Raw genomic sequence first — 24,424 nt, 5'->3', positions numbered from 1 at the left:
ATATATATTATATAGAAATATTGTTTTCTCACGGTATTCGCACCATAACATATCACCGGTTTTGTTTTGATAAACGAGTTTGATTATGTGTTGGTTTGTCTATAAATTTTCAAATGGTTAAATATTTTAAAATAAATTAAATATTATTTTCATATTAAATTTTTATTATGAAACATACATTAATAATTAAACAATAATTAAACGTGGACAATTGACTTATAATATTTTTTTAAAAGATAATCATATAAACACATATAGTGTTGAGACATTTAAAAAAATATATATAAATAAGATTATTTGATATCTGGACATTGTAATAACATATAAGTCTCTCCCAAGTCTTCCTTGAGTCTTATTTGATGGAATAGGCGGAGGGACAGGAAGGAAACAGCCCCTCCTTGTCTTCTTCCTTCATCCTTCCAAACACCTCAATTTTTTTTATCTTATTTAATTTTTTTTTCTTTTTATTCTTTTACTATTTTACTCTCCCTACATTCCTTAATATTTCGATTTCAGTTTGAACTAATGAAAATGTTTATATCCATTTTATCTATTAAATTTAATTTCAGATTGAAACTTTCACTTTTATCTCATCACAATCTTTCATTTGAATAAAAAACAATTCTTATTAATTTAAATTATTTAAAAATAATACAATATAACATCTCCAAAATAAAAAAAATTAAATATAAACTAAATGTTAAATAGTATGATACAAAGAATAAAATTAAAAAAATCTGACAGTCACACAATTTTTAAGTGTAACTCAACTGACGAACTCATTTTTTATTATGAGCGACAAAAGAGTGTAACACAAATCAATTAAGCGGTGTGAAATTTTTTATATCAAATATATTTTGTAGGACAATAAAAATTATATTTACCGGAGTTGTAAAAAACATTGAAAAAAATTTCATTCAAATGACCATATACGTATATGATTAAAATAATGAGAAAACTTGTATAAAATAACTTTAAATCCGACGACATTATCTTTCAATTATTGTTAAGAATGAGACATACACGAACTCGAAAAATCGTAAACAACACAATAAGATGGTATGAACAACAAACTGACCCCAACAATTTTAAAATATTATTTAGATTAAAAAAATCGACATGATAAATATGATCATGCTAAATATAATGTCACACCAATAAAATAATGCATTATCAATTATAATTTAATTAATAAAAAAATAAACAAAGACATTAATATTAAGAAATTATAGAGAACTCAAAATGAAAATGACTTCAAATAATCTTGAGCTGTTTTTTTAAACAGAGAGAAAAAGTTGATTTTTTTTTTTGTTTTGGGGTGAAACTAGGATTTATTATTTATTAATAATATAACGGGTTGTCTATCATCATTATATCTTTATTAATAATTTTTATCATTGTGTTGTGTATCAATTATCATCATGATAGCGGGTGAGACATTAACTCATGTCACATAAAAGGATCGTGTACTTCAATCTATAATTAGTTTCATGTTTATTTTATTTTGAGAAAACTTTTTAATGCATTCAAATATTTCAATTTAGCTATTTTTGAAAATATTGTATCACAATTATAATATATATATATATTTAATATACTTCCATTCCAATACACTTTCTGTTCAACTTCTTCTGCATCATCTTTTTTTTTTCTTTTTTTTTTTATCTAACTCAAATAACTTCCACCCTAAACTATTTGTTAAATTTTCAATCTTTATTTTTTTTTATTGAATTTTCAATTTTCAAATTTTTAGGTTTTTGTTTTTATTGTTATGTTATTTTTGTTTGTAATATATTTTTACATGTGCAACTCTTTAATGATAATTACTCTCTAATACAAAATGAAAATCTCAAACATAACATAGACATTAATATTAAAAGATCAAATGTTAATAGCGATTTTTATGAACTATTTTGGGTGATAATGTTGAGTACATATATAGAATGTTTTGATGTGAAAGATCATCTAACCAAATGAAGCTGAAACCATATTTCTCTATGGAATTTGAAGATTAAACCAAATCCAAATCTTAAAAAGTTGTCCAATTCAAGGCTAGCAAACTTAAACACCTTTCTAGGGTGAATTAGAGATATTGTTCTTTAACAATATGAAAACCAAACAACAACCATGAAAAGAATGAATGAAATTGACAACTAAGGGGATGATAATGATGGATTCTTTCTTCATCCCTTTGCCATTTCTTTCCCAACAATACATATACATATATATATGCTAAGGAGTTGGGGATTCCGGAGGGACATTTGGGTAGTCGTTCTTGTTGTCATCGTCGTCATCATCATTACTACTACTACTAGGAAATGGGTGAGATGTCCCGAAATCAACAATCGGGTAGATGCCAGGGGGCTTCTCTGGAGGTTGAATGGATAGCAGCTGGGTTGAATCGCCCACAACATCCGCCCATCCATAATGTGGCTCAGCCCTTTTTGCCCCCCCATCAAAACACACTTCAGCTAATTAATTACTCAACCAAATCACATTTTACAATATAACAAACATATATCTTCTTCTTACTCATAATATGTTTCTTCATCCACAATAATATCCCAGCTTTCTCCCGTTGTGCTCTTACCATACTTGTGCACCTTTCTGCAATCAAACCACAAATCTTTTGCATGAATCTCAAGTAATTAATGAATGAATGAATGTGGCATTTATAACAAACAATCCAACATGGAAAGTTTTACCCGTTTGTTCTTGTCATGAGCTAAATTTAATAATAAAAGGAATCTCCTTTTTCTCAATTTATTTTAGACAGTTTCTACTTTCTAATCGTACGTACCCATTTCCAAAGTGCTCTTCTCCCCATGTTCTAGACCAGCCTATAGATTTTATATCAATACAAATTGTTAGTGCAAATCACATATATGTCAATCTCAACCATTTCAACATCTGAAGAAAGAGATTGGACATACGTTCACCGTTAGGCGACACATGCCAAGTCTCTCCTTGACGTGAACCTATGCCTGCAAAAAATTTCTCATCCCATTTGTCTCCCCATTTAGTTCCAATTTCAGTCTCAGCCCACTTGTCTGTCCTGAGAAAAATAATAAATAATATAGAATTTATTTTCAATTTTTATGCATGAATGAGATTTTGTATAGTCTGATCAAATAGAGTATGGCTATAAGGAAAAACCATTTGAGGACGGATCCTCTTCCATCATAATGCTCTCCCCATTTCTCCCACCAGGACTGTTCATTAAGCCTGCCATACTTATGTGCTCCTTTCTCTGTCCAACCTTTAGCATCATATTTCTCCCACCTGCTCAGCTCAATTAATAGAATCAGTAAAAGAAGAATATGTCAATAACTAAACTTACAAAACATAGCTTACCATTTTTCATACCATCCAGCATTTTCTGAGCCTGATTTGGCTTGTTTCTGAGCACTTCTTTCTATCCTAGCTAAGTTACTGCAATATTAGCAAGTAGTGCTATTATTATAATCACAATAATTTGGTCATGCAGTAAAACTCAAAATGTAGGAGCAGAAGAAGTACACCTCCATTCGTCTTGGTGAAGGACTTCTTGCCATGTTTCCCACCATGAATCACCTTCAGCATTTTTTCCTGATTTCTCCACTCCTGTATTTTCTCAAGAAAGAAAAATTAAAGCATTGGAGGACAGGCACTTCATACATGGACAGAAAGCACCCATTAATCAAATACTTCAAAATCATTTTCAATGTTAACTTGGAAAGGAAGCTAGGCATTGGAGTGGCTCATCCACCTTTCCTAATATACCTCTCATATGTTTCAATTAAGATCTTTTCCACTCTTATTACATCTTATTCTTCAATTAATCTCAATGAATGATTGATGGAAAAGAGCTATTCCAGATAATATCAACTTCTATGGTTTAATATATCCATAGGTTATTCAAACTCCTCCACTAGGCTAATGAACTGTACCACGCCATTTTACATGACTCGATATATGGATTGGAGGGTAAACCTTAGAAATCAGAGAAACTGGAGTAAGTGTTACCCTTAATTAACTAATGCTTGACTAGGAGGTAAGGATATCAATGGAGCAGTGCTGTAAGAATCTCAAGATATTCATATACAGATAAACAGATAGAAGTTAAATATCACCCAACATCTTGGGTAAATTCTATTTCCATTGACATGTTGCAAGTATTTTACCTAGCTCTTTGTATCCTGTCCAGTCACTTTTCTCCCACCACTGCAAAGGAGATCAATAAATCTAGTTAACGTACCTATACAATGGCTAGTAATCAATAAAGTCAATGAAAACGTTTAACCATTGCATAGTAATCTAAACCCTTAAAGTCAAAGAATTAAAATAACGTATGCCAACATTCATATATCTGAAAGACTCCCATGACCATATTGACAGGAGTAGAGAAACAGCACAAGAGAATCTTGATTTACCATTTCTTTCCATTCTGAGGAACCATCATGATTCTGACCACCCATCCTCGTCCATCTACATCTATATCCATCTTCTCCAAGATCCTCACCATTTTCTCTATACCAGGAGCTACCATCTTCATTGGTACCAGACTCATTAATATTTTCATTTAACATATCAATGCCCCAATCTTTCTCGTTTGCAATACCAGTGTCTGCAAATAAGAAATAACTAAATTACATAACGGAATATAATTAACTCTATCCAGTTAGGTCAAGTACATGTGCATTATATGAAGGCAAAACTAGTAAGAGACTAAATTACCTCTTTTAGGTGGGGTATCACGAGACTGCGGCCCAGTATTTCTTGGAGTACAACGGCGGTGGAGGTAAAACTTTTCTTGCTTGCGGAAGAAACGGGGTCTGCAGCAATCGATATCCATTTCAAGTATTAGGCAAGTATGTATCTTGAGCAAGAGATACATTCCTTTTCGATGTATATATAGAAACATAAGCAGTTGCAAAGCTATATTGTTCAAATCCTATTGTGCAAGCGAAAGCATCATAATTGTATACAATAACTCTGCTGCATCTTTTTTAGTCACTTTTATGAAGTGCTGATTATTTCATATATTCCACATTCCCAAGTAAAACAATTGTTAATTAGGAAATTATCAGCACTTCTTGGTATCCTTTTTTTTTTGTGATACCAAGGTTTCTGGAATAGCTTGTGCACACCTCAACTAATCCATGAGAGGCTAGCAAAACAACCCACCAACATGATTCCCCACAAGTACTTTGAATGAGAATTGAATCTAAGACCTAAGGGTGAAAGGACCCCTTAGTTCATGTATCATGTCATCAATCATCTTAAAATGAAATCCCAAAGGAAAATAACAAAAAAAATTATGCATTGTTGGTAAAAATGTATGTTCCTAAGAGGAAATGCATAATAAGCATGAGATGCTGGAAATTACAAATACTTATGATAAAAGATTTGATAGATTGGTGGTAAATTCAGCAAAGATTATTAAGAAACACATGCTATGTGCAACATTCATTAAAGTTGGACTCTAAATTGAGCTTAGTGTCTATAAAGGATTCATAAATCCCAGGTAATTATTGAATTGAGAATCTGAAATGCTTTTGTAACAACAATGACAGGTCCTTAGCGTCGTTTAGTCTTTAATATATGTACAAAAGTGTCAGATCTGGTTACTTCTTTGGGAAAAGATAAAAAAAAAAGAGCTTATCTCAGAAATAATTACTTTGGTCAACTAATACATCTTGCAAGCAATTATCTCAATAAGTTACACAAATGGAAACAAGATATCATGCTAGCATATGTATGCGGTGTAATCATTAGTTTCTTAAATAACAGTGCTAGCTAGAGTTTACATCTGATCAGTATCGCAAGACTGAGCAATAAAATAAGGTCAAACAACTTGAGTTGAAAGATTTAGCTTCGACCACAAACTTCTTTCTCATTAAAATATTCATGAAGGTGATTTACATTTGAATATGAATTAAAATAGATTATAAATTTCAAGATGCATAATAGACGGTTGGCCACATTTCAGTTCTAAACTATAATTGATTCTAAATATGCTAATGATCATAAAACAAACAAATATGCTATTACTTATTGATGAGGTTCTAGCTGCATTGAAAGTCAGGTAATAGTTGTTAATTACGTTGTAGCACTATTTTCAACAAACAAACAAACAGCCTCAATCAATCGATAGTGTTCAGAGTTTACATTTCCAGTAGCAGTCAGAAAAACCCTAACGGATCAGGCAATAAATAATCAACAAACAAATTATATTGATTACATTTAGAATGAATGTTAAAGAAGACGTACTGAGGAGAAGCGAAGGACAATGCAGATGTAGCTTGAATTCCAGCTCGACGATCATCGGACTCCGTACCTTTGCCAGCGCCTACAGTACTTCTCCGAATAGGAAGGACCGAGTCGGAGCAACAGCAAGTAATCGAGCAAAAAGCTCCTCTCCTCTGCTTGGTCTTCCGCCATCCACCATTATTTATTCTGGAGAGAAGAGAGAATTCTGTTTTCGGCTTCAGCCTCAGGCTCAGCTCCAAAGGAGTCCAAACAGCGCCTGAACTGACCGCCATTGTTAAGAAAGTGACATTGGAGGCGGAGGCGGAGAGGGAGGGAGGGATAGTAACCAAAACCTAAACAAACATTTTCTAGGAATTCCTACTACTTTTGCGGCAGTAAGAATTATAAATTATTAAAATGATTAACTAACCACCACTCAATCAGCTCCACGGAGAGAAATTCGGAGACTCGCTTTAACACATTTGATGGCTGAACTCACTTTAAAGCAGTAGAAACGAAGATGAACTGCAGTGCGAGTGCGTGTGTGTGTGTGAGAGAGAGAGAAAGATAGAGAGAGAAAGATGAAGAAGAAGAAGAAAGGCAGAGAATGCTGAGGAGATCTTGAAAAGATCGATGCGATGCGGTTATATTAACAAACTTCGAGCTACGGATGTGAATCAGAGGGTTCTGACAGACACGTCAGCATTATGGGCCCTACTATAGCCTATGGGGCAAATGGATCACAACCGCCACTCTGGAATTGCTACGTGTCCAAAAGCGAAAACGTCAAACAAGTTATTGGTTCTTACATAGTTTTATTAATGCATTTTTTTTTTCAATCTAAAATAAAGCTTATTAAAGATTTTATTTATTTTTTTCCCTTTTAATATTATAGTTTTTATAGAGACTCATTTGAATTAATGTATTTAAGAACGTAGCATGAATCTTATACCCTCCTTACAAGGTATTTTATTTTTTTAAGTGAGTTTATCTTAATAAGTTGTCTTAAATAATAATTAAATTTAAACCACCTCAACATTAAATTGTGTCTAAAATGATAATTAAATTTAATACGATAATGTATGTTCTTTTTTATTTAAACTATAATGTATCTTGTAATCCTAGTCATTAAGCATAATTATTTACTTGAATTTGTAGTTCTTAGTGCTAGTTAGAATGTTTGTATCCTACACTAATTGTTTGATATATAGAGTTATGGAGAAAATTAAGTTATGTTTGAAAATTTTGTTTTATAAAAAAAAAATATAGGTGAGTTAAATTACTTAAATAATATTTTGTATTAAATATTATATAAAAATGTAAAATGTTAATTTTATTTACAAATTCATATATTTAATTGATTCACACTTTACGATTCTAACAAAATTGTGGCCTATAATTTATGAAACACATTTTTCAAAAATCGATTTTTAATGGATTCACACTTTATATATAAAGGGATAAAAATGGAAAAAAAATATTTTTATAACATTAATTAAGAGTTTCTTAGTATGAATAAAAAAATAAATGCTTTTAATAGAATTGATGTAATTTTATACTGGGCCTAATAAATAATAAGTATCAAGCTTACTTTTAAAAACCTCAATTTATAAAATAAATAAATCCGTGAATTTAATTCAAATATATATTTTTTGCATTATTGAAAAAGAAATGTGTTGATATAAAAATAAATAATCAATCTAAATTGTAAAGCAAACGGCGGACCCATTTTTAGCTTATCCAGTTTCTGAAGTGCCATAAGATCCACTTGATTCTGAGCGCCACGTGTCAAGCAAATGCATACACATTGACATGGCAAAAGATTAGTGCTGACGACGCATCCATCAGAATCAGAGGATAAAACAGAAAATACTCTAGGAACGGCCACGTGTCGGAAAACACGTGACTTGTTATTAGTGGTTTGAGAGAGTGCCACGTGTAATAAGGCAAACCAGCAAAAAATAAAAAAATAAAACATGAAGCCGCCTTTGAAAGAGGAAACCGACCCCCAACTTCAAACTACCAGCTTATTTATGATTTAAAATATAATAATAATAATTTATTTTTAAAAAAAATAGAGAATATTTAATATTCTTATCGATAAAAAGATAGATACAAAAAGGTGATTTTTTTTTTTAGAATTTGTTCAAATAAACACTACCGACCAGAAATAGGCCTAAGACGTGCCTTTCTCCACAATGGATAAGCTCAAGGTCCCATTCACAAAAAAAAGAATAGAATATAAATTAATTTCAAAACTGTCATTTTCCATTAGATTTCAAGTCCAGATAAAGAAATTCATTTAACAAATAGAATGGAACCAGCACCTTCATTTACTTCTCATATAGAACATTGAATTCAATATATTTCCTTTCTCAATTGTACAAACTCATATAGGTCACACACCTCAAAATGGTTCAAATACAAAAAAAAAACATAAAAAATAAATGTCGACAAAACAATAACCCCCCCTAGTCCAACAAAAGCTATAATCTTTAGTTCAAGGGAGAAGTAACATACCAAGATTACAGACAGTGCTTCTTGTAAACGTGCTATTGAGGTCAAAAGGAGAGAATAATAACCTGAATGGAACAAGGTGTGACCAAATGGCTGCAGAAAAAGAGAATGAAAAAGGCATTGGAAGTTAAAATAAAAGCTTACCTCAACTGTATTCTCAACTTCATCTCTTCATAAGATGAGGCTTTATTGATTCTACAACAACCTGTATGTATGTATGCAGAGAGAAAATATATAATTCACTTTTTCGTCAAAACCATATCAACACTTTGAGCACTTACCCTTCCATCATATGATAATGATGCAAATATCCAAGGCTCACGGGAACTCCAAGCTAGGCCTGCAATTAAGAGCTTGTTTGATGTAGAGTTATTTGAAAAAACAAAATCTTATTTGTAATTTATTATGAGATTGATGATCAGATCTTCATCAAACAAGGCCTTAGTGTTACTATAAATACTGCAATATTGACCGACGACTGCCTTACTCCACAAGAATACTATGAATGATGAATAGAAGAAGAGAAGGAAAAAACAAGCAATGCAAAATAGTGTTACCATAAATACTGTCTTCATAATCGCTGTAAGAGTTCAGCAAAGCATCTGCCTTCTTTCTAGGTGACTCAATAGGGCTGTTAATTATATCACAATCTTGTCATAAGTTGCAAAGAGGAAAGAAATACAGATAGGTTGATCATTATAATTTCGAGGAACCTGTTATCAGTCGTATTATCAGTGAGGTTGGCTTGCCATAAGTTGACCACTGAGTCTGTTCCAGCACTCTGAACAGAGATAGATTCAGTTAGTGGAAAACTTAATACTGTACTAGTTTATTCAACACTTTTATCGTTTTTCTTTGTAGAAAGAAAACAGGAAGAGAACTAACCAAAATCAGCCCGTCAAATTCAGGGTTACATCTGACCGTCCATGTCCTGCAACCAATATAGGAATTCGGATAACACAACAGCTCTTATTAGTTATTGCATAATCAAAATAACTAAGTTCTTATTTGATAATTGTTATCTAAAAACACTTCATTATTTAGATTCAGCAAAAATTAAGCTAGAAAATTTGGCTTCATTCGGGAAAGATGAACAAGATCAACTGTTCAGAACAAAAAGCAAGATTGTACCAGTGTGTATGTCCAGGAAGCTCTAACACAGGAGCCTTTGGCATTCTTAGGTCCCATATATTAATACCCGTCTCATCCTCAGCTGTTACCTGAAATACTGAAGCAATGTCATTAAGAGCAGAGGTCCTGACTACAAATGGTATAAGCAAGCAAGAAGTGCTTCAAAATTTAATATTTTAAAATGATCAAAATGTCATTATTTAACATTTTAAAATATTATAAAAAATAAAGTAAGTGTAATTTGGTATTTTTGGTTGATGATTTGGATGTTGTGATGGTAGATTGGATAGTGGTTTATTTGGAAATAATTACCAAATGACCTACATCAAATAAAGCCCTAGAATTATCAAATTGAATAACAGCATCTTTTATGTCGCATGCAGAAAAAGTCAATAAAATCAGATGTGCATCAATATACTTTGTAGTATATCACTGAAGCAAAAACTACAAGGCAATCAGATTAAGTGGTCTTTCCTACAGAGCAATCCTAGCTGTTATTAGACTTAAATGACTAACAAATTAGAACATACCTAGAAGATTATCCTAATTGGATAAAGAGCAGACATAATAATATACTTCAAGAAATTCAAAATTGCATGCTTACAAGAATATATTGCTTCTTCGGATCATAATCTACATTACGGATATGGCCATGCTCCATGGAACTTGTTTTCCTGTAAGCACATTACAAAGATTAAGTATGCTGGATGTGGCCATGCTCCATGCTTATTATATTCCCTGAATACTCCTAATTAACAACATTGCATGAATAACAGATAATCCAAGAAGCCCTCATATATAGCCATACCCCCAAGTTCAATTAAGAGCAGGTAAAAAACAAAACCCAGACCCCCAATCATGTAACCAATTGTAATATGGGACAACCAATATCAAGCTTGAGTTCAACGAACAAGAGAGGGCGAGAGAATCCCGATGCACTTGTGATACATGCGCTCTATGCTCATAACAGACAGAAAGCTTGAACACATATCCAGAAGGGTTGCAATATAACATTCGCAATTCAGAATTATGGATGCATATTATCACAATTCCACAGGGTAAAATTTGGTCCACAGTTCCATAATTTAATGATTAATAGTTAATGTAAATAGACACTCCATAGTGTAATACTACATTTATGAGTTTCTGGTGCGATTCTGTTGAATAGTGTGTCATATACTCAGTCTAGCAACCTTCAAAATGTGTCCAAGCACAAAGTCGTTCTCCTTTGATCACGTTATTGCAGAGGCTCATTTAGTCACCAGATCCTTTCCAGTTGCCTTAGAATTTCTAGATAACTGCTTTATGCTTATCTCCAGGTTTTAAGAGTCAGAAGACTATTTGTATTGTCTTCAAATTATTGATGTCATTTAACGATATATACTGCAATCTTTATGTTCTGGTCAAATTAACCCAAAGCATTTTATATTATTATCTGATTTTCTCTTATGAGGATGAGAGTTATTGAGCCTACACATGTTTTATGCAATTTCCTTTTGGGAATGATATATGGAAGTCTTTTAGAAGATACACACTAATCCTCTAGGTTTTATTCGTCCTCCCTATTAGGTAGGAGTGTCAATGATTAGGAAAGCATAGTATTATCAAAGGACAAAAGAGAGACATAATACTTCATTGTTCGAAGATCCCAGAACTGAATTGATGATTCACATGTTGATGCAACAGCATTGATGTCATGTGGATCCCATGCTCCCCCAGATAAATAGTGAAGCATTCCAGCAGACTCCTGTGATTGTACCTAGATTTCCCAACAAGGGAACTTGAATGAGAACTAGCTAGGAAGAACTTACAATAAAGTACCAGCTAAGAAGGTGAGGTAGTTGCGACAATAACACCGAGACTAATAGTGCAAAAGTATTTAATAAAATTAGATGAACTTAGATATAGTTCAAATGTAAGATCTTCAAGATTGACCCTCATGTATTCTCTTGACATTAACAAATAAGAATGTGGACCATTAAAATGAATCATCCATAAGCTTACAGAAAAAACTAAGGAAATAATAGCTTGAGAATAGTAAAAATTAAGAAGCTCAGCCTCATAACATTATCACGCAACTCAAAACATGTGCTTTGCATGACATACCTGTGCTGTTTTCTTTGAAGAATCTAAGCTCCACAAGTAGAGGTTCTGCTCATCAATACTTATAATTTTGTCGTTTCTTCCCGATGGCCACCAAAGTGTACTGCGAAAAACATAGAGAGAATTGCACTTAATGATCACTATGTTTTAATCACCTTTAGCCTTTTGTATGAGGTGTCTAAACTTATTCAGTTACAAGCTGGAAAAGAAATCCATGTCTCATAGAGATTCTTCTACTTGGGAAATTGGCTCCTAAGTGGTCTTTCAAAAAGGCACTACATAGAACAAAGTGTATGAAATAGAACAGAACGGGGAGTGAATAAAATTATCTCATGAGACGCCAACTAAGTGCATAAGTCTGCTGCACATGCAACAATCTAAAGCAACTCAACATTTGGACGTGATAGGCATACCAAATTGCATGCTATGATGTTTATCTTATGCTAAAGACTCCCTTATTTCACTCCCCAAAGGACTACATATTAGTTTCAAAATTTTCAAATTGGATCTGTGATCGTTTTCTAGGTTTTGATTCTTGCCCCTATTTTTAAGATACAGTGGTGTGTGGAACATCCTCGCTCCATGTCAAGATTTCGAAAACTTATGTGACAAGTTTTGTTTGTGGTTGAATCCACTAATTTGTTCTGGACCTAGCAATATTTGATCCTAGAAGCCAAAACTGTCCAGTACAAATTGTTAATCATGTTTTTCATTCCATGAAATAGATTCATTCTAGATATAAAGGTCATAGAGGTGAATGCAGTTAAACTATCATTTTGATTATGGTCATAAAACATTGATAATGACATTTTGTTACAGGAGAACCTTGTGCATGAGAGAAAAGGGTGAAACATAATGACATTCTCAACTGAAGAATACTAACAAATTGATGTACTTGTGTAACTGTTCACTTCCCAGTTCACTTCAAACGAGTAAACGAAGAACTGAATAGACACATAATACAGCCTACCAAACAAACTTTTGAATCCCAGCAGCATCCTCACCATTTAATTTTGGAACTATGTGCATCTAGAAAGCCTATCCGCTCCAATTGTGGGGAATTTAACTGGCCGTATAGCTCAGGGATCTGCCATATTGCCGCTCCATATGATTCACCTTTAAACAGGACGGCCATTATCAAAACATTTATTGTTAATCAAAATTAAGTTTAGCAGATATTGAACTATTTAAATCAAATAACTCCACATTTTAATAGATGTCCACAGAACTTCTAGGGATCATATGGCCAATATAGTACAAGAACTGGCATCTCATCTCACATCATTGTGTCATTAAGCTCATCAGGGAACCAGTCAAAAGTGGAATTATTAACCTTATTTGGGAACATCCTTGAATCTCAGTTAAAGCTCTAACATAGTAAACATCTTATAACTATTTTTCAATTTAAATTAAAACACAAAAGTACACATCTGTACCGATTCGGATTTACCAAATAGGCTCATTATCATGCCTAGAATGAAGAATATAGTCTGCAATCATATTTGCCAATGATAACGATGTAATTCACATGTACTTTGTCACTTATAAGCAGCCTTAAAATATAAGCACATTTCTGGTAATTCTATGCATTTCACATGATTACGAATAATACGTCAACCATTTCTCTGTCTATGTGTGTGTGTGTGTGTATATACCCGCAGATATATACCCGCAGATATATAAGTTGCAAGAAAAAGTCAATTGTCTAGTGAGTGTTTTAAGAATATGGCTTCTAGAGCGGGTAATGCATGAAGGAGATAAGGTGTTCGGCTAAGAAAAAAACGTGTGAACTTTTGATGATGGGAGAAAAGGACTTGAGAAAGCATATAGAAGAAGACAAAGTCAAAGCTTGAAAATGAACAATAACACTCTCATGTGATGTGAAAGTTAAGCCAAAATTAGGGATGAGAATAAGGTTGACGAGTGGTCTATTTCAGACTTAAAGGTGGATGAAATCCCAGTTTCTGTGCAGATAAAGATTGAGATGGATGATTTTTGTTTTATTTGGTTTTCAAGTTGAGAATGCTTTAGTGGTTCGTTGGTTTTGATTGGTATTTGAACATAACCTCCAATATTGGCCTCATGTCCTCCCGGTGATGATTTCTGATCACCGGATTGAAGTGTGGATAGGCTAGAGGAAGAACATTCTTTCGGAAACAAAGGTGAATACACGAAAGCGTCAAGAGAAAGAAACCCTAACTTATGAACAAAAGAGTTCCCTAACAAACACCTTGAGAACATCAGGATTGTGAACTAGAGATAGAACTTGGCTTTGCTTCCAGAACTAGAACTACAATTCTAGCTTTAAAACATTGAAAGGGAAACCTTGTGGCTAGGAAATTCGGGCTATTCATAAGATCCCACACTTACTAAAAGGATTTTGTCAAGAAAGCACCTTCACTTACTAAAAGGATTTTGTCACAAGAGCACTTGCACTTTAAGATTTACAACACTTGCTTCACTTTAACTAGACTAAGGCAAGCTACCCGAACAAAAAAAATGGTTTCTTACACACAAGGCTAGGTCCTGGGTCTTATGAAAGAGGTCAGAAATTTGACATAGGCTACACAAGCGCCTTTTGATATGACAGGGCTTTAAGCTTCTTACCAACCAAATATGGATAATCTTCGTAAAGCTCAGACTTTCCCCATTCCCCCCATCTTTGATTTGATCTCTCTTTCCCCATCTTTTATTTGATCACATTGTTTGTATTTAAAAAAGTCTATTTCACTACAACTTAATTAACACAAACTTTAGTATTTCCATACAAAAATATTTAATAGATTAACATTTCACAATTTAATATGGTAAGGTAAGCATCGCTCTACCTTACCTTAACTAGTACTACTTTCACAAAAATGGATAAACTGCAGCAATTGCATCATGTAAGCAACTAACAGCATCAGAAAGAATGAATTTGCACAGAAATTTATGTTACCACAATGATCTCAGCTATTGCTACTTTAATCTGCACAAACTAGATATCTACATATACGTTTTCTCGAATCATGGAAAATGTAACCAAACAACCGACACTTTACCAGTAGAGAAGACGGTGGAGAAAATGCGCTGGTCGAAGGGGCAAGAAGCGAGATCCCATATTTCGTTAGGGTGCGAAAATAGACCCTCGCATACTAGCTCTGTTCCACCTGACGCTAGTCTGATCAAATGTACCTGAGATAGATCGTCATCGTATGAAAATCTGACCAAAATGTAAACAAATAAGCTTTAAAAAAGTGGTCAAAGAGGAAACGAAGAAGAACCTCATTCTCTTCTTTGAGACTTAGAGTCCCAGCAATGAAACTGGTGTGATCTGTATCTGCTTTGACATCTGCAATACATCTAGCCTGTTGAAGCCAAAACTAAAATCAGAATCCAAATTAAGTTTCCAAAGTGTTTTTGAGAGATAGATCGTGAACCTGGTACTTAAGACCATAACCGACGCCGGTAGATCCCCCTTGCATTGCACCTCGAGAAGCCGATTTCAATTTTGATCCGATCAGCCTTGGAACTTTAGCAGCTTCTTCTTTCAGTTATCGTCGTCGTCGTCCAAGTAAAAAGACAACAAAATATCATATATGTCCTTTAACTTGTGCAAGGTATTCAAATATGATCTCAAATAAAAAGAACGTCATTAATTCCCTTGAACTTGCATGATTTACAAAATAAAAAAAATTATATTATCCACCCATCCTTTTCCCTATTGGGTTCCTTCATTTTCTGTATTCATGTTCATTAAGTTGAAATTTCTATTTCTATAAGCTTTTTATTTAAAAGATCTATATTTGATTCTCACTTAAAAAAGAGAGCGTATTTGTTATTTACGAGATACCAATCCATAAACAAACAAAAAAGAGCTAAAAAAAAAAAAAGATTGTTTATTATTATTATTATTGTTCAGAAAGAGTGGACATATATATGTGCATTGTCCTCTCAATAGCAACTTATACATATCACACAGATCTCATCACTATTATATATATATATGTGTCTTCTTCACCAATAGCTGCCCCTAAATGAATTCCATTCGATCACTTGCCTGACTTGATCTGCAAAAAAATCTTTCTCAAAGGACATGATTTTCTTCATAGATTATCAATCCAATTAGTCTGATAGCATTTCTTCCAACTCAGGCTGTTCTTCGGAAGGAGAACCATCATCATCCGAGTGTGTTCTGTTTAATAATCTATCTGTGTCTTGAACGAAGCCATCTGGGTACTCCTCTTCCTCGACCTCTGGCTCTTCTGACCATTCTGGCTCATCACTATCATTATCATTACTATTATGATCATCTGCTTTTTCAACTTCTTTGCTTGTTACAGAATCTAGTGGTCCAACCTTTCTAGCTCCGGATTCTAATTTTTCCTTGTTTCCTTCAGGATCATTTTCACATATACAAGTGGCCGGGTTCTCGTGAAATTCACCCCTACCAGGCCTCACCTCCTTTGGCTCACCCATGAACCCTCTTTGGTGTTTACGAACACCAGAAGCAAATTCTTCCCAAGTCATGTTGCCTCTATTCAAGAACATGCGATATAGCTTCTTTGCATTTGGACGAATAGTAGGCTTGTGTCCATAATACCTCCTGAAAACAAATGCCATCCCATATTTCATTTTGTAAGCCAAATAAGTTTTCATCCTCAAAAGAGAATAAAAAAAAAGGAAGAAATGAGATATAAAAAAAAAGTAATAGCATACCTTCGCCCAGCCAGAATTTTTGCCATGTTACCATTATTGTTTGTTACGAATACGTCACTCTCATCACAAACTATGAAATCCAGGGCAGCCATGCGAGAAGAAAATCCTGAAAATTTGGCAAGCTCTTCCTTGCTAGCTATGATATCTTTTGAATAGAAGTTAGGAAAGAGGGCTTTCAAAGGGGCCAAAGACGTCTCCCCTCCGTAAACTACACCAGATGCGACATAAATATGAACATCTTTGCCATATCCTAGTGCTCTCAGCATCAAACCTATTTCTTCTGGAGTAAGTGGGCATCTTCCTTGCCTCCTCCCTTTGTCTGGGTTGGTTATCTGTAAATAAATTGAAAAAATTCCATAAACACAAACTATTACAACTCTGATAGTCCTTCCTATCACAATTATGACAAACTGCAGTTATTTTATGAGCATTTTCTCAAAGACCACAAAAAAAGCTATATTAGTTACTAATCCAAATTCTTATTGACAACAGAAAATGGAGAAGTTGGCATACTGTTTAATAAATAATGAGTTACTACACAATCATGGCATCTTGAATCTTACATGTAAAGTCTTCCATCTCTTTCTTATTGCTCCAAGTTCTAGTCTTTCCTTGTCTCCACCACCATAGTAACATCCTGAGAATGCAAGCATATCAGGTTCAAACCTGTGAAAACAAACAATTTCTTGAATCAGATAACTTCCCATGGTTTGTACTTTGTACTACAGGTAAGATTACAGTCTTTTAACCAGGACAATCAAGTTCACACATGACAACTTTTTCTGCAGATATGCTCAAATCAAGGGAAAAAATGGTTTAATTCGGTAAGTTATTAGTGAGTTAACTCGTTTGAAAGACAACTTTAACCCTGAAAATTAATTAAATTGTGTCATTATAAGGGTAATAGTCTTGTAAGTATTTCTCCATCATTGGTTCCAAATTTTATCAAATCAACTTACATATTAAGTACTCAATATATAGATATTTTCAATTTGCCTACTCATCATTTATTTTAAAGTGACTTAATTCATTCAACATTCAGTATTAAGCATTGAACACTAAAATTTTCAGTTTTATCAAACGTAGTAAATGCTTACAATGATCCTAGGGAGATGAACAAGGAACATCAAGTAAAGTAGACAAGAAACCAGATGATCGCAGATTAAAGAAAAGAGAGAGGAACCTACCTAAGATGAAGAGCAATATAATGTTTACTTTTCATCTTCATTCGATGAACCAATTTTCTACCCATTTCAATGATAGGGTCAGTGAATTTCAGTGCATGATAGTTAACTCTGCATCTAAGCTTTTGTAGATCTGTATCTAATCTGTTAGCAAGTCTGTAGTCAAACTTGTTGAGCTGAACAGCCTGTCAAAGATTAAATATATCATGTCTGGTCAGGAAGACAGTAAAGTCATTCAAATACATATAGTGAAAAATCAGATAATAAAGTTACATAGATGTGAATTACTATCTAAAGGAAACAAGAATCAGAAAATTTGATACAAGTAATAAATTGATGTTAAGTAATGCAATATATTGCTTACAATATCCATCAACCTAAAATTTTCCCTTCCTTCTAAATGACACGATAAGGACACACAACTCTAAATCCAGCAGAAATTCATTGAGCAAGAACCTGTTCCACAAATTTAGACCAATGTTTGACTAAAGGAACAGCATTAGAGGAAAATGGATTTCCCTTAGTTATCTCATTTGGAAACAATATTTAAATCGGTTTATGTATCTGGATCCAAATCCAGATTTAGAAATAAATTTCTAATTGTCTCTGACTAAGTCTAGTTTCTAAAGGTTAATGGTTTTGGATCCAGATACAAAACAGAAATAAAAAAATTTCCAAATGGGTCAGAATCTTTCCCTATAGTATATTGTTTATTGGGATAGGGGATTAAGAATAATTAAAATATTGGGAAAAACAGATGTACTTAGATCTAACTTGTAGATATATCTAGTAGAAATAGGAAATGTGACTCACATGCTTTTTCAAAAGATTAGGTAATACTCGAGTTTGATAACACCTAGCACTGCACTTCCTCGGAACACGCATGGTATATGGAGTCCAAATCTTTCCACCCCTTTTAGGGAGCTGTCTAATAATTTTCACATCCTTTGACAAACTTGAAATGAACCATTCAACATTAAAGATTTCGGAGAAGTTACTGCACATAGAAAAGAAAGATGTCAACCAGACAATACTGAAACTTGTTTCTTCATGTAAAAGTTAGACACGAACTTACATAATTCATCTTTCTGGATAAAAAAAAACATTACAAAGTGAGAAAAGCATGTATTACTTGTACGACGAACCTTGCATCCTTCCAGAAGGACTTCTGATCCAACTTTGGGACTACAAGAGTAGCATTCAAAATCCTTGCAGCAACAACACCATCTGTAATCTGCCAAAACATAGATAAGAGCAACTTTCATATATATATATATAACTATTAACCAACCATATGAAAGTGTTGGAACATTAGATATGATCTTACGAGATATTTACAGTGTATTAATATCTTAAATGATCTCTATCATGTAAGCTAGCACACCTGATATGAATATAGAACAGTATCGTTTTTAGTCTGATTTTAATAAGAAATTTACCCCAGTTCTTTGTTGATTTAGACCTCCACTGGTTGCAATCAACAAGTAGCGATTGGGTTGAGTTCTGACTGAAGCATCTGTGATTTAATAACAATGCGCAGATCATAAAAAGGAAAGTCTAAGAATAACCAAAAGCATGAAAATGGAGACGTGAACCCACCAGGAAACTTTGCACTAGCGTTACTGCAACTGTGGTATAAGTTAGACAGCTTTGAACTCCATAGATGGCGATTCAGTTTGCCTCCTTTCTCCTACATAACAACAATAATAAATAGATATATTAAGCAAATGCGGATCTAGACAAGACTTCAATTAGCAGCAAGCAACCGATCAAACAGTAAAAAAAAAATTACAGTTAATAGAAACTCACCGGGACAAGAAACGTAGGTTCTCCGCTGTTTTCAACTTCTATCGACTGAAGAGAAAGGACCGAGAAGATTTATACGTGATTGGCATAATAGATGGATATTGCGAAAAAGAGAGAAATTGATTGACGTACCGAATCGCGGTGGAGAGGATGCAGTAGGTGTTGGTTTTCAGTGGGAGAAGGGGTGAGAATGGTAATGAAAGCGAAGAGTAGAAGGATAACGCCGGAGACGGCGGAGATCGCCTGAGCTAAGAATCGAAGACGGGTGTAAGCATTATGATGGCGCCGCCGTGGAAAAACTGCGACGCCCATGAAAATGATGTGATAGAAGCACCTAGGCTTCTTCTTTCTGTCTTTGTATTATTCTGTTTTTCTCTTTTTATCGTGTTCTTGATGATGGCATTCCTGTATTAGTTGTCGATGGCCCTTTATTTTAGAGAGAGAAAAAGAAGGAACGAGATCTGCCACCTACGAAGAAGAAGCCAACCATTTATATTTCTCCATTACTTTATACTAACCACGACTCCATTACTTTCCCTTTCCCGGCACAAGAAAGAAGAAGAAGAAGAAACTGCACCTTTTTTCTTCTTATTTCTTCTTCAACTAATAGTCCATCCATGGACTAGATCTTAATTTGTTAATTAGGGTTTCAAAATCTTTATTTTATGATTAATTCATCAACAACTCTCTCAGGTTTTTAGCAGTTTCTGCAACATTTTTTTATTATCAACTTGCAAATTTATAAAACATCCTCTTCATATTTTTCGTTATTATTTTTTTTATAATAATACCTTCATTTTCAAATTATATATATTACTACTATAAACAAAATATAATGCAATGAGATTATTTTAATAATATTAAATTTATATAACTATTTAAATATTACCATAATATGGTAGTTAATTTAATAAATGTTTAATCTATTATTACATAGTCTATGGTCAAATTAAGATTTTTTTAGCTATTAATTGAAATTTTGGATATAATTTCTAATTTATAAAATTAATAAAAAATATTATTTATTTTTTATTTATTTAAAAATAAAGAATCCTAAATTGTGAAGGACTGAAATCAAAATTGATCCAAATAAGGAATGTCAATTTGATAATTCGACATATAAATGCAAAATCATCGATATTATTAATTTAATTATCAATTTTAGGAATTTAGTATTTTGATTAAAACTCATTTCACTTTATATAAAAGGTGAAGTTTAGAAAGATAGGTATGAAATCTCAATTGACAATTTATTTTAAAATTAAAATTTATTTTATACATTTTTTTATTAAAATTCAAATTATTATTGTTATGAAATTTTATAAGATATTTCATATTTTATTCATTATTTTTTTTATTAAGTTTTAATAATTATTTATGTATATAAAAATTAAAAAGAAATTCATGCATCTCATTATTAAAATAAGTTGAATGGTTTAATTTTTTAAAATGTTATTTATGAAATTAATATAAAGACATTTTTTAAAATATAATATGACTTTTTTTTTCTTGTTAAAGGATAAAATATTTTATTAATAATTTTTATCCAAATTAATCACAACTCTCGACAGGATAATTCATCGGAAAACTTTAAAATTGTGCATCTATATCTATAATAAAAAAAAAACCATTTTAGTTAAATTATGATATTTTAATTAAGAGTTTTAAAAAATATATATATATGAGATATTGAGAAAAAGAAGATAAAAGTAGAAGACATTTCCAACAAGGCAGTTTCCTTCTTCTTCAATTGCTTCAATTGCAGAGTGTAAGCAAACCCAATTCCAAACCCTCAACAACAACAACCGTGCACAACTGCCACACTTCAATTCCAAACCCTTTGGAGTCGATAATGGAGATTTCACGGTTTTAGGAACAAACTAAACCTCTAATTTTCTACTAAGGGAACTACAAATGTCGTCACTATCGCTTAGAGCGTCCTTTCCGTCGCAATCTCACTCTTCTCGTTTTCGCTGTTTCTCCACTTCTTCCTCGCCCGTTTTCGTATCCTATCGAACTAACCGCCTTTTCTCAGAGGCGAGATTATCGAGGAAGGTTAAGAATGCAGGCCGACTCACCTTCAGAGCTCATTCCTACGATTCTTCAGCTGCCAGTGACGGCGACAATAATTCAACCAATGGAAGTGACTCCAACATCCCAAACGGTACTCCGGTAATGTTTTTTTTTGTTGTTAATCTACTATTCTCATTGATTACTCACTGTATATGAATCAATGTGATTCCGCACTTAATTGATGAATATGCATCAGATTTGAAAGGAGATGAATGTACTTACCACTTAATTGATGAGCTTGAATGATTGAACTTTGACCATTATCCTTATTTGCTGTTCGTTATGCGGACCATTGACGATTCCTCCTATTGGTTATAACTTATATGTATGTTTGTTGATTTCATCATTTCTACTTCATTTCCAAGTTTTGTAGCAAAACAAATTGTATAATTCCCATGTACTGTGTCTAAATATGATTGATCTCTGTTTTCAACTTTCCTTTATTTTGCCACTCAGTCCTCTTTGTAAAAGATATGTAAAGATCTCAAGAGATATCTCTCGTTCGATTATCATATCGTGTGAGAATATACTGATACTTCTTTTACAAATGAAATTAGAAAAAAGCAAGAAAAGATATTCTGCTGGAATATGTGCAAAATGTGAAGCCGGAGTTCATGGAGTTATTTGTGAAAAGGGCACCTACACAGGTTCAGTGTCATTCTCATTGCTACACTCATATGATCTTTGGAAGAATTAACAATGTGTGTAACTGTTTTTGTCACCTTTTACCTATTTTTTTTTAATAAAAATCTGTTTAGGTAGTTGATGCTATGCGCCAAACAGTGACAAATATGATGGGAACTCTACCGCCCCAATTCTTTGCTGTGACAGTGACCACTGTGAGTACTTGCTATATCAAATACTTGGGGTCTTGTTTGATGTCGGTTATTTGATATTAATTTCATATGACCCACAATCCAATCAACAATTTACCATTAAGAAGCACATCTATTATATATTTATACCCCTATTGTATTTTTACCCAAATAATTTGCTTTTCAATAACCTGCACCAAACAAGATTATTTGGAAATAACCATTTGGTTATTCAAATAATCCAAGATCAAACAAGTCCTGTTTAAACTTTGTCCTGAGTTGACAATTGTTAGTGCTGTTTATAATTTACCTGTATTAAATCTGTACTTTGGTTGACTAGAACTTGTATGTCTTTTTTCTCTATTCGAATCTATGGGGATGGATGTCTGCAGGTTGCTGAAAACCTTGCGCAGCTCATGTATAGCGTGTTGATGACCGGATATATGTTTAGAAATGCTCAGTATAGGTTGGACCTGCAGCAAAGCTTGGAACATGCAGCGCTTCCAGAACCGCAAGAGAAAAAGGTGCCTCATCTGATGTTCTCTCACTGCTGTCATTATTTCTGAAAAGGAACTTTATTCCCTGTAAACTTTTTCCCACTTCAAGTATTTATGTTTCCAAACATCTCAAGATAATATTGAACTGTATATCATCTGGACTACTGGATTTGTATAACTTGTATAACTGCCTTGTATGAATCTGCAGGATGTCCCGGATTATGCACCAGGTACACAAAAAAGGTTGGCAGGTCAAGTGATTAGGTGGAATAATGTCACTGGTCCAGAGGAAATTGATGCAGTAAAATACATTGAGCTACTTGAGGCGGAAATTGAGGAACTCCATCGTCAAGTTGAAAGGAAGTCTACAAACGGACAAAATGAACTTTTGGAATATCTCAAATCCCTTCAACCCCAAAACTTGAAGGTACAGAACTTGCTTTTCTATATTTCAGGGGCATTGAAACTATGTTATGTGAACTTGAGTAAATTACAGGAGTTAACAAGCAGCGCAGGAGAGGATGTTGTACTGGCGATGAACACATTCATAAAACGCCTCTTGACAGTTACTGATCCAGGACAAATGAAGGTCTGGTTTCTTGTTTTAGTTTTATTGGAAAGGATGGATGTTTCTTGATTAAGAATCCATAAGAATTGGTTTTTATTCATACAGACAAGTGTAACAGAAACGAGTGCAGCTGAACTGGGAAAGCTGCTTTATTGGCTTATGGTAGTAGGTTACAGTCTTCGCAACATTGAAGTTCGTTTTGACATGGAAAGAGTACTCGGCTCACCGGCAAAGCTTGCTGAACTTCCCCCGGGTGAGAACATTTAACTTCTGGTTGGCTAGCCTGGCTCTATGGACCAAGTTTTATAATTATTTAATTTTAATGCAAAAGATTTTGTGTCACTGGGTCTATATTTTTTGAAAATGTCTTGGTGCCTAGATATATCCCACCACAGTAAAACCCTTTTGACTGAGAAGTGATTTAGTAGAAAGATATGATTTTTATGCTTAATTATTAATTGCTTTGTTCAAACTATATCATAGATTCTAATTTGCTCACAATAGCACAATTTAAGGCTTTTCGTTTGCCTTTTTTTGTGACAACCCATACCAAGACAGTCAAAAGTTTAAAATTGAAAATTTGCTTGAATTAAATATAAAATTAATTTAAATAATAATAAATAAATGACATTTATAAATAATTCATAATTATAAAATTAATTATATTATTTTGTTTATTTAAATAAGTAATAATATATTTTCTAAATTATAAATGTAAATTCATTAATTTATTTATTTGAATAAGTTATAATATATTTTTTGAATTATAAATATAAATTCATAATTTATTTTAAACTAGAT

At 33.1% G+C, this 24,424-nt stretch overlaps 4 protein-coding genes across 4 annotated transcripts; 1 reads left to right on the top strand and 3 right to left on the bottom strand.

Moving 5' to 3' along the window:
- Positions 1 to 1,966: 1,966 nt before the first annotated feature.
- On the bottom strand, positions 1,967 to 6,843 carry LOC124931176. Its single transcript, XM_047471572.1, has 11 exons — positions 6,253 to 6,843; positions 4,717 to 4,814; positions 4,413 to 4,606; positions 4,164 to 4,203; positions 3,522 to 3,603; positions 3,355 to 3,432; positions 3,157 to 3,282; positions 2,934 to 3,055; positions 2,801 to 2,840; positions 2,533 to 2,607; positions 1,967 to 2,440 (listed from the first exon to the last, which is right to left on the bottom strand). The coding sequence occupies exons 1-11, from the start codon at positions 6,522 to 6,524 to the stop codon at positions 2,233 to 2,235; spliced, it is 1,335 nt and encodes a 444-aa protein (XP_047327528.1). The 5' UTR covers positions 6,525 to 6,843; the 3' UTR covers positions 1,967 to 2,232.
- Positions 6,844 to 8,532: 1,689 nt separating this feature from the next.
- On the bottom strand, positions 8,533 to 15,544 carry LOC124928992 (WD repeat-containing protein DWA2-like). Its single transcript, XM_047469242.1, has 14 exons — positions 15,402 to 15,544; positions 15,246 to 15,329; positions 15,024 to 15,156; positions 12,987 to 13,098; positions 11,986 to 12,085; positions 11,511 to 11,638; positions 10,484 to 10,553; positions 9,880 to 9,968; positions 9,634 to 9,679; positions 9,462 to 9,529; positions 9,306 to 9,379; positions 9,030 to 9,088; positions 8,893 to 8,953; positions 8,533 to 8,813 (listed from the first exon to the last, which is right to left on the bottom strand). The coding sequence occupies exons 1-13, from the start codon at positions 15,444 to 15,446 to the stop codon at positions 8,912 to 8,914; spliced, it is 1,050 nt and encodes a 349-aa protein (XP_047325198.1). The 5' UTR covers positions 15,447 to 15,544; the 3' UTR covers positions 8,533 to 8,813; positions 8,893 to 8,911.
- A 301-nt stretch (positions 15,545 to 15,845) lies between these two features.
- LOC124928988 (O-fucosyltransferase 16-like) lies at positions 15,846 to 20,224 on the bottom strand. Its single transcript, XM_047469241.1, has 10 exons — positions 19,803 to 20,224; positions 19,674 to 19,718; positions 19,464 to 19,554; positions 19,304 to 19,380; positions 19,010 to 19,098; positions 18,678 to 18,861; positions 17,868 to 18,049; positions 17,244 to 17,346; positions 16,681 to 17,012; positions 15,846 to 16,567 (listed from the first exon to the last, which is right to left on the bottom strand). Exons 1-10 carry the CDS (start codon positions 19,980 to 19,982, stop codon positions 16,087 to 16,089), a joined length of 1,764 nt encoding a protein of 587 aa, XP_047325197.1. The 5' UTR covers positions 19,983 to 20,224; the 3' UTR covers positions 15,846 to 16,086.
- Positions 20,225 to 21,389: 1,165 nt separating this feature from the next.
- Positions 21,390 to 24,086, top strand: LOC124928660. The gene is made up of 7 exons (XM_047468903.1): positions 21,390 to 21,842; positions 22,301 to 22,390; positions 22,502 to 22,582; positions 22,951 to 23,082; positions 23,264 to 23,482; positions 23,552 to 23,644; positions 23,729 to 24,086. The coding sequence occupies exons 1-7, from the start codon at positions 21,585 to 21,587 to the stop codon at positions 23,888 to 23,890; spliced, it is 1,035 nt and encodes a 344-aa protein (XP_047324859.1). The 5' UTR covers positions 21,390 to 21,584; the 3' UTR covers positions 23,891 to 24,086.
- Positions 24,087 to 24,424: the final 338 nt, after the last annotated feature.

This window comes from Impatiens glandulifera, chromosome 3, assembly GCF_907164915.1.
Source record: "Impatiens glandulifera chromosome 3, dImpGla2.1, whole genome shotgun sequence".
NCBI classification, from domain to species: Eukaryota; Viridiplantae; Streptophyta; class Magnoliopsida; order Ericales; family Balsaminaceae; genus Impatiens; species Impatiens glandulifera.
The sequence above is the reverse complement of the archived record's forward strand: the minus strand, read 5'-3'. Positions and strand labels throughout refer to the sequence as shown.

What these genes read in the sequence shown, in the direction of transcription:
- LOC124931176 (XM_047471572.1), bottom strand. Translation starts at nt 6,524, where the DNA reads ATGGCGGTCAGTTCAGGCGCTGTTTGGACTCCTTTGGAGCTGAGCCTG. An exon ending in TGATACCCCACCTAAAAGAG is followed by an intron (nt 4,607 to 4,716) that starts GTAATTTAGTCT and finishes TCTTATTTGCAG; the next exon opens with ACACTGGTATTGCAAACGAG. An exon ending in GAAGAGCACTTTGGAAATGG is followed by an intron (nt 2,608 to 2,800) that starts GTACGTACGATT and finishes GTTTGATTGCAG; the next exon opens with AAAGGTGCACAAGTATGGTA.
- LOC124928992 (XM_047469242.1), bottom strand. Translation starts at nt 15,446, where the DNA reads ATGCAAGGGGGATCTACCGGCGTCGGTTATGGTCTTAAGTACCAG. An exon ending in CGAAGAAGCAATATATTCTT is followed by an intron (nt 9,969 to 10,483) that starts GTAAGCATGCAA and finishes TCAGTATTTCAG; the next exon opens with GTAACAGCTGAGGATGAGAC. An exon ending in CATTATCATATGATGGAAGG is followed by an intron (nt 8,954 to 9,029) that starts GTAAGTGCTCAA and finishes ACATACATACAG; the next exon opens with GTTGTTGTAGAATCAATAAA.
- LOC124928660 (XM_047468903.1), top strand. Translation starts at nt 21,585, where the DNA reads ATGTCGTCACTATCGCTTAGAGCGTCCTTTCCGTCGCAATCTCACTCT. An exon ending in ACATCCCAAACGGTACTCCG is followed by an intron (nt 21,843 to 22,300) that starts GTAATGTTTTTT and finishes AAATGAAATTAG; the next exon opens with AAAAAAGCAAGAAAAGATAT. An exon ending in CTGATCCAGGACAAATGAAG is followed by an intron (nt 23,645 to 23,728) that starts GTCTGGTTTCTT and finishes TTATTCATACAG; the next exon opens with ACAAGTGTAACAGAAACGAG.
- LOC124928988 (XM_047469241.1), bottom strand. Translation starts at nt 19,982, where the DNA reads ATGGGCGTCGCAGTTTTTCCACGGCGGCGCCATCATAATGCTTACACC. An exon ending in ATCCTCTCCACCGCGATTCG is followed by an intron (nt 19,719 to 19,802) that starts GTACGTCAATCA and finishes CTTTCTCTTCAG; the next exon opens with TCGATAGAAGTTGAAAACAG. An exon ending in TAAATCAACAAAGAACTGGG is followed by an intron (nt 19,099 to 19,303) that starts GTAAATTTCTTA and finishes ATGTTTTGGCAG; the next exon opens with ATTACAGATGGTGTTGTTGC.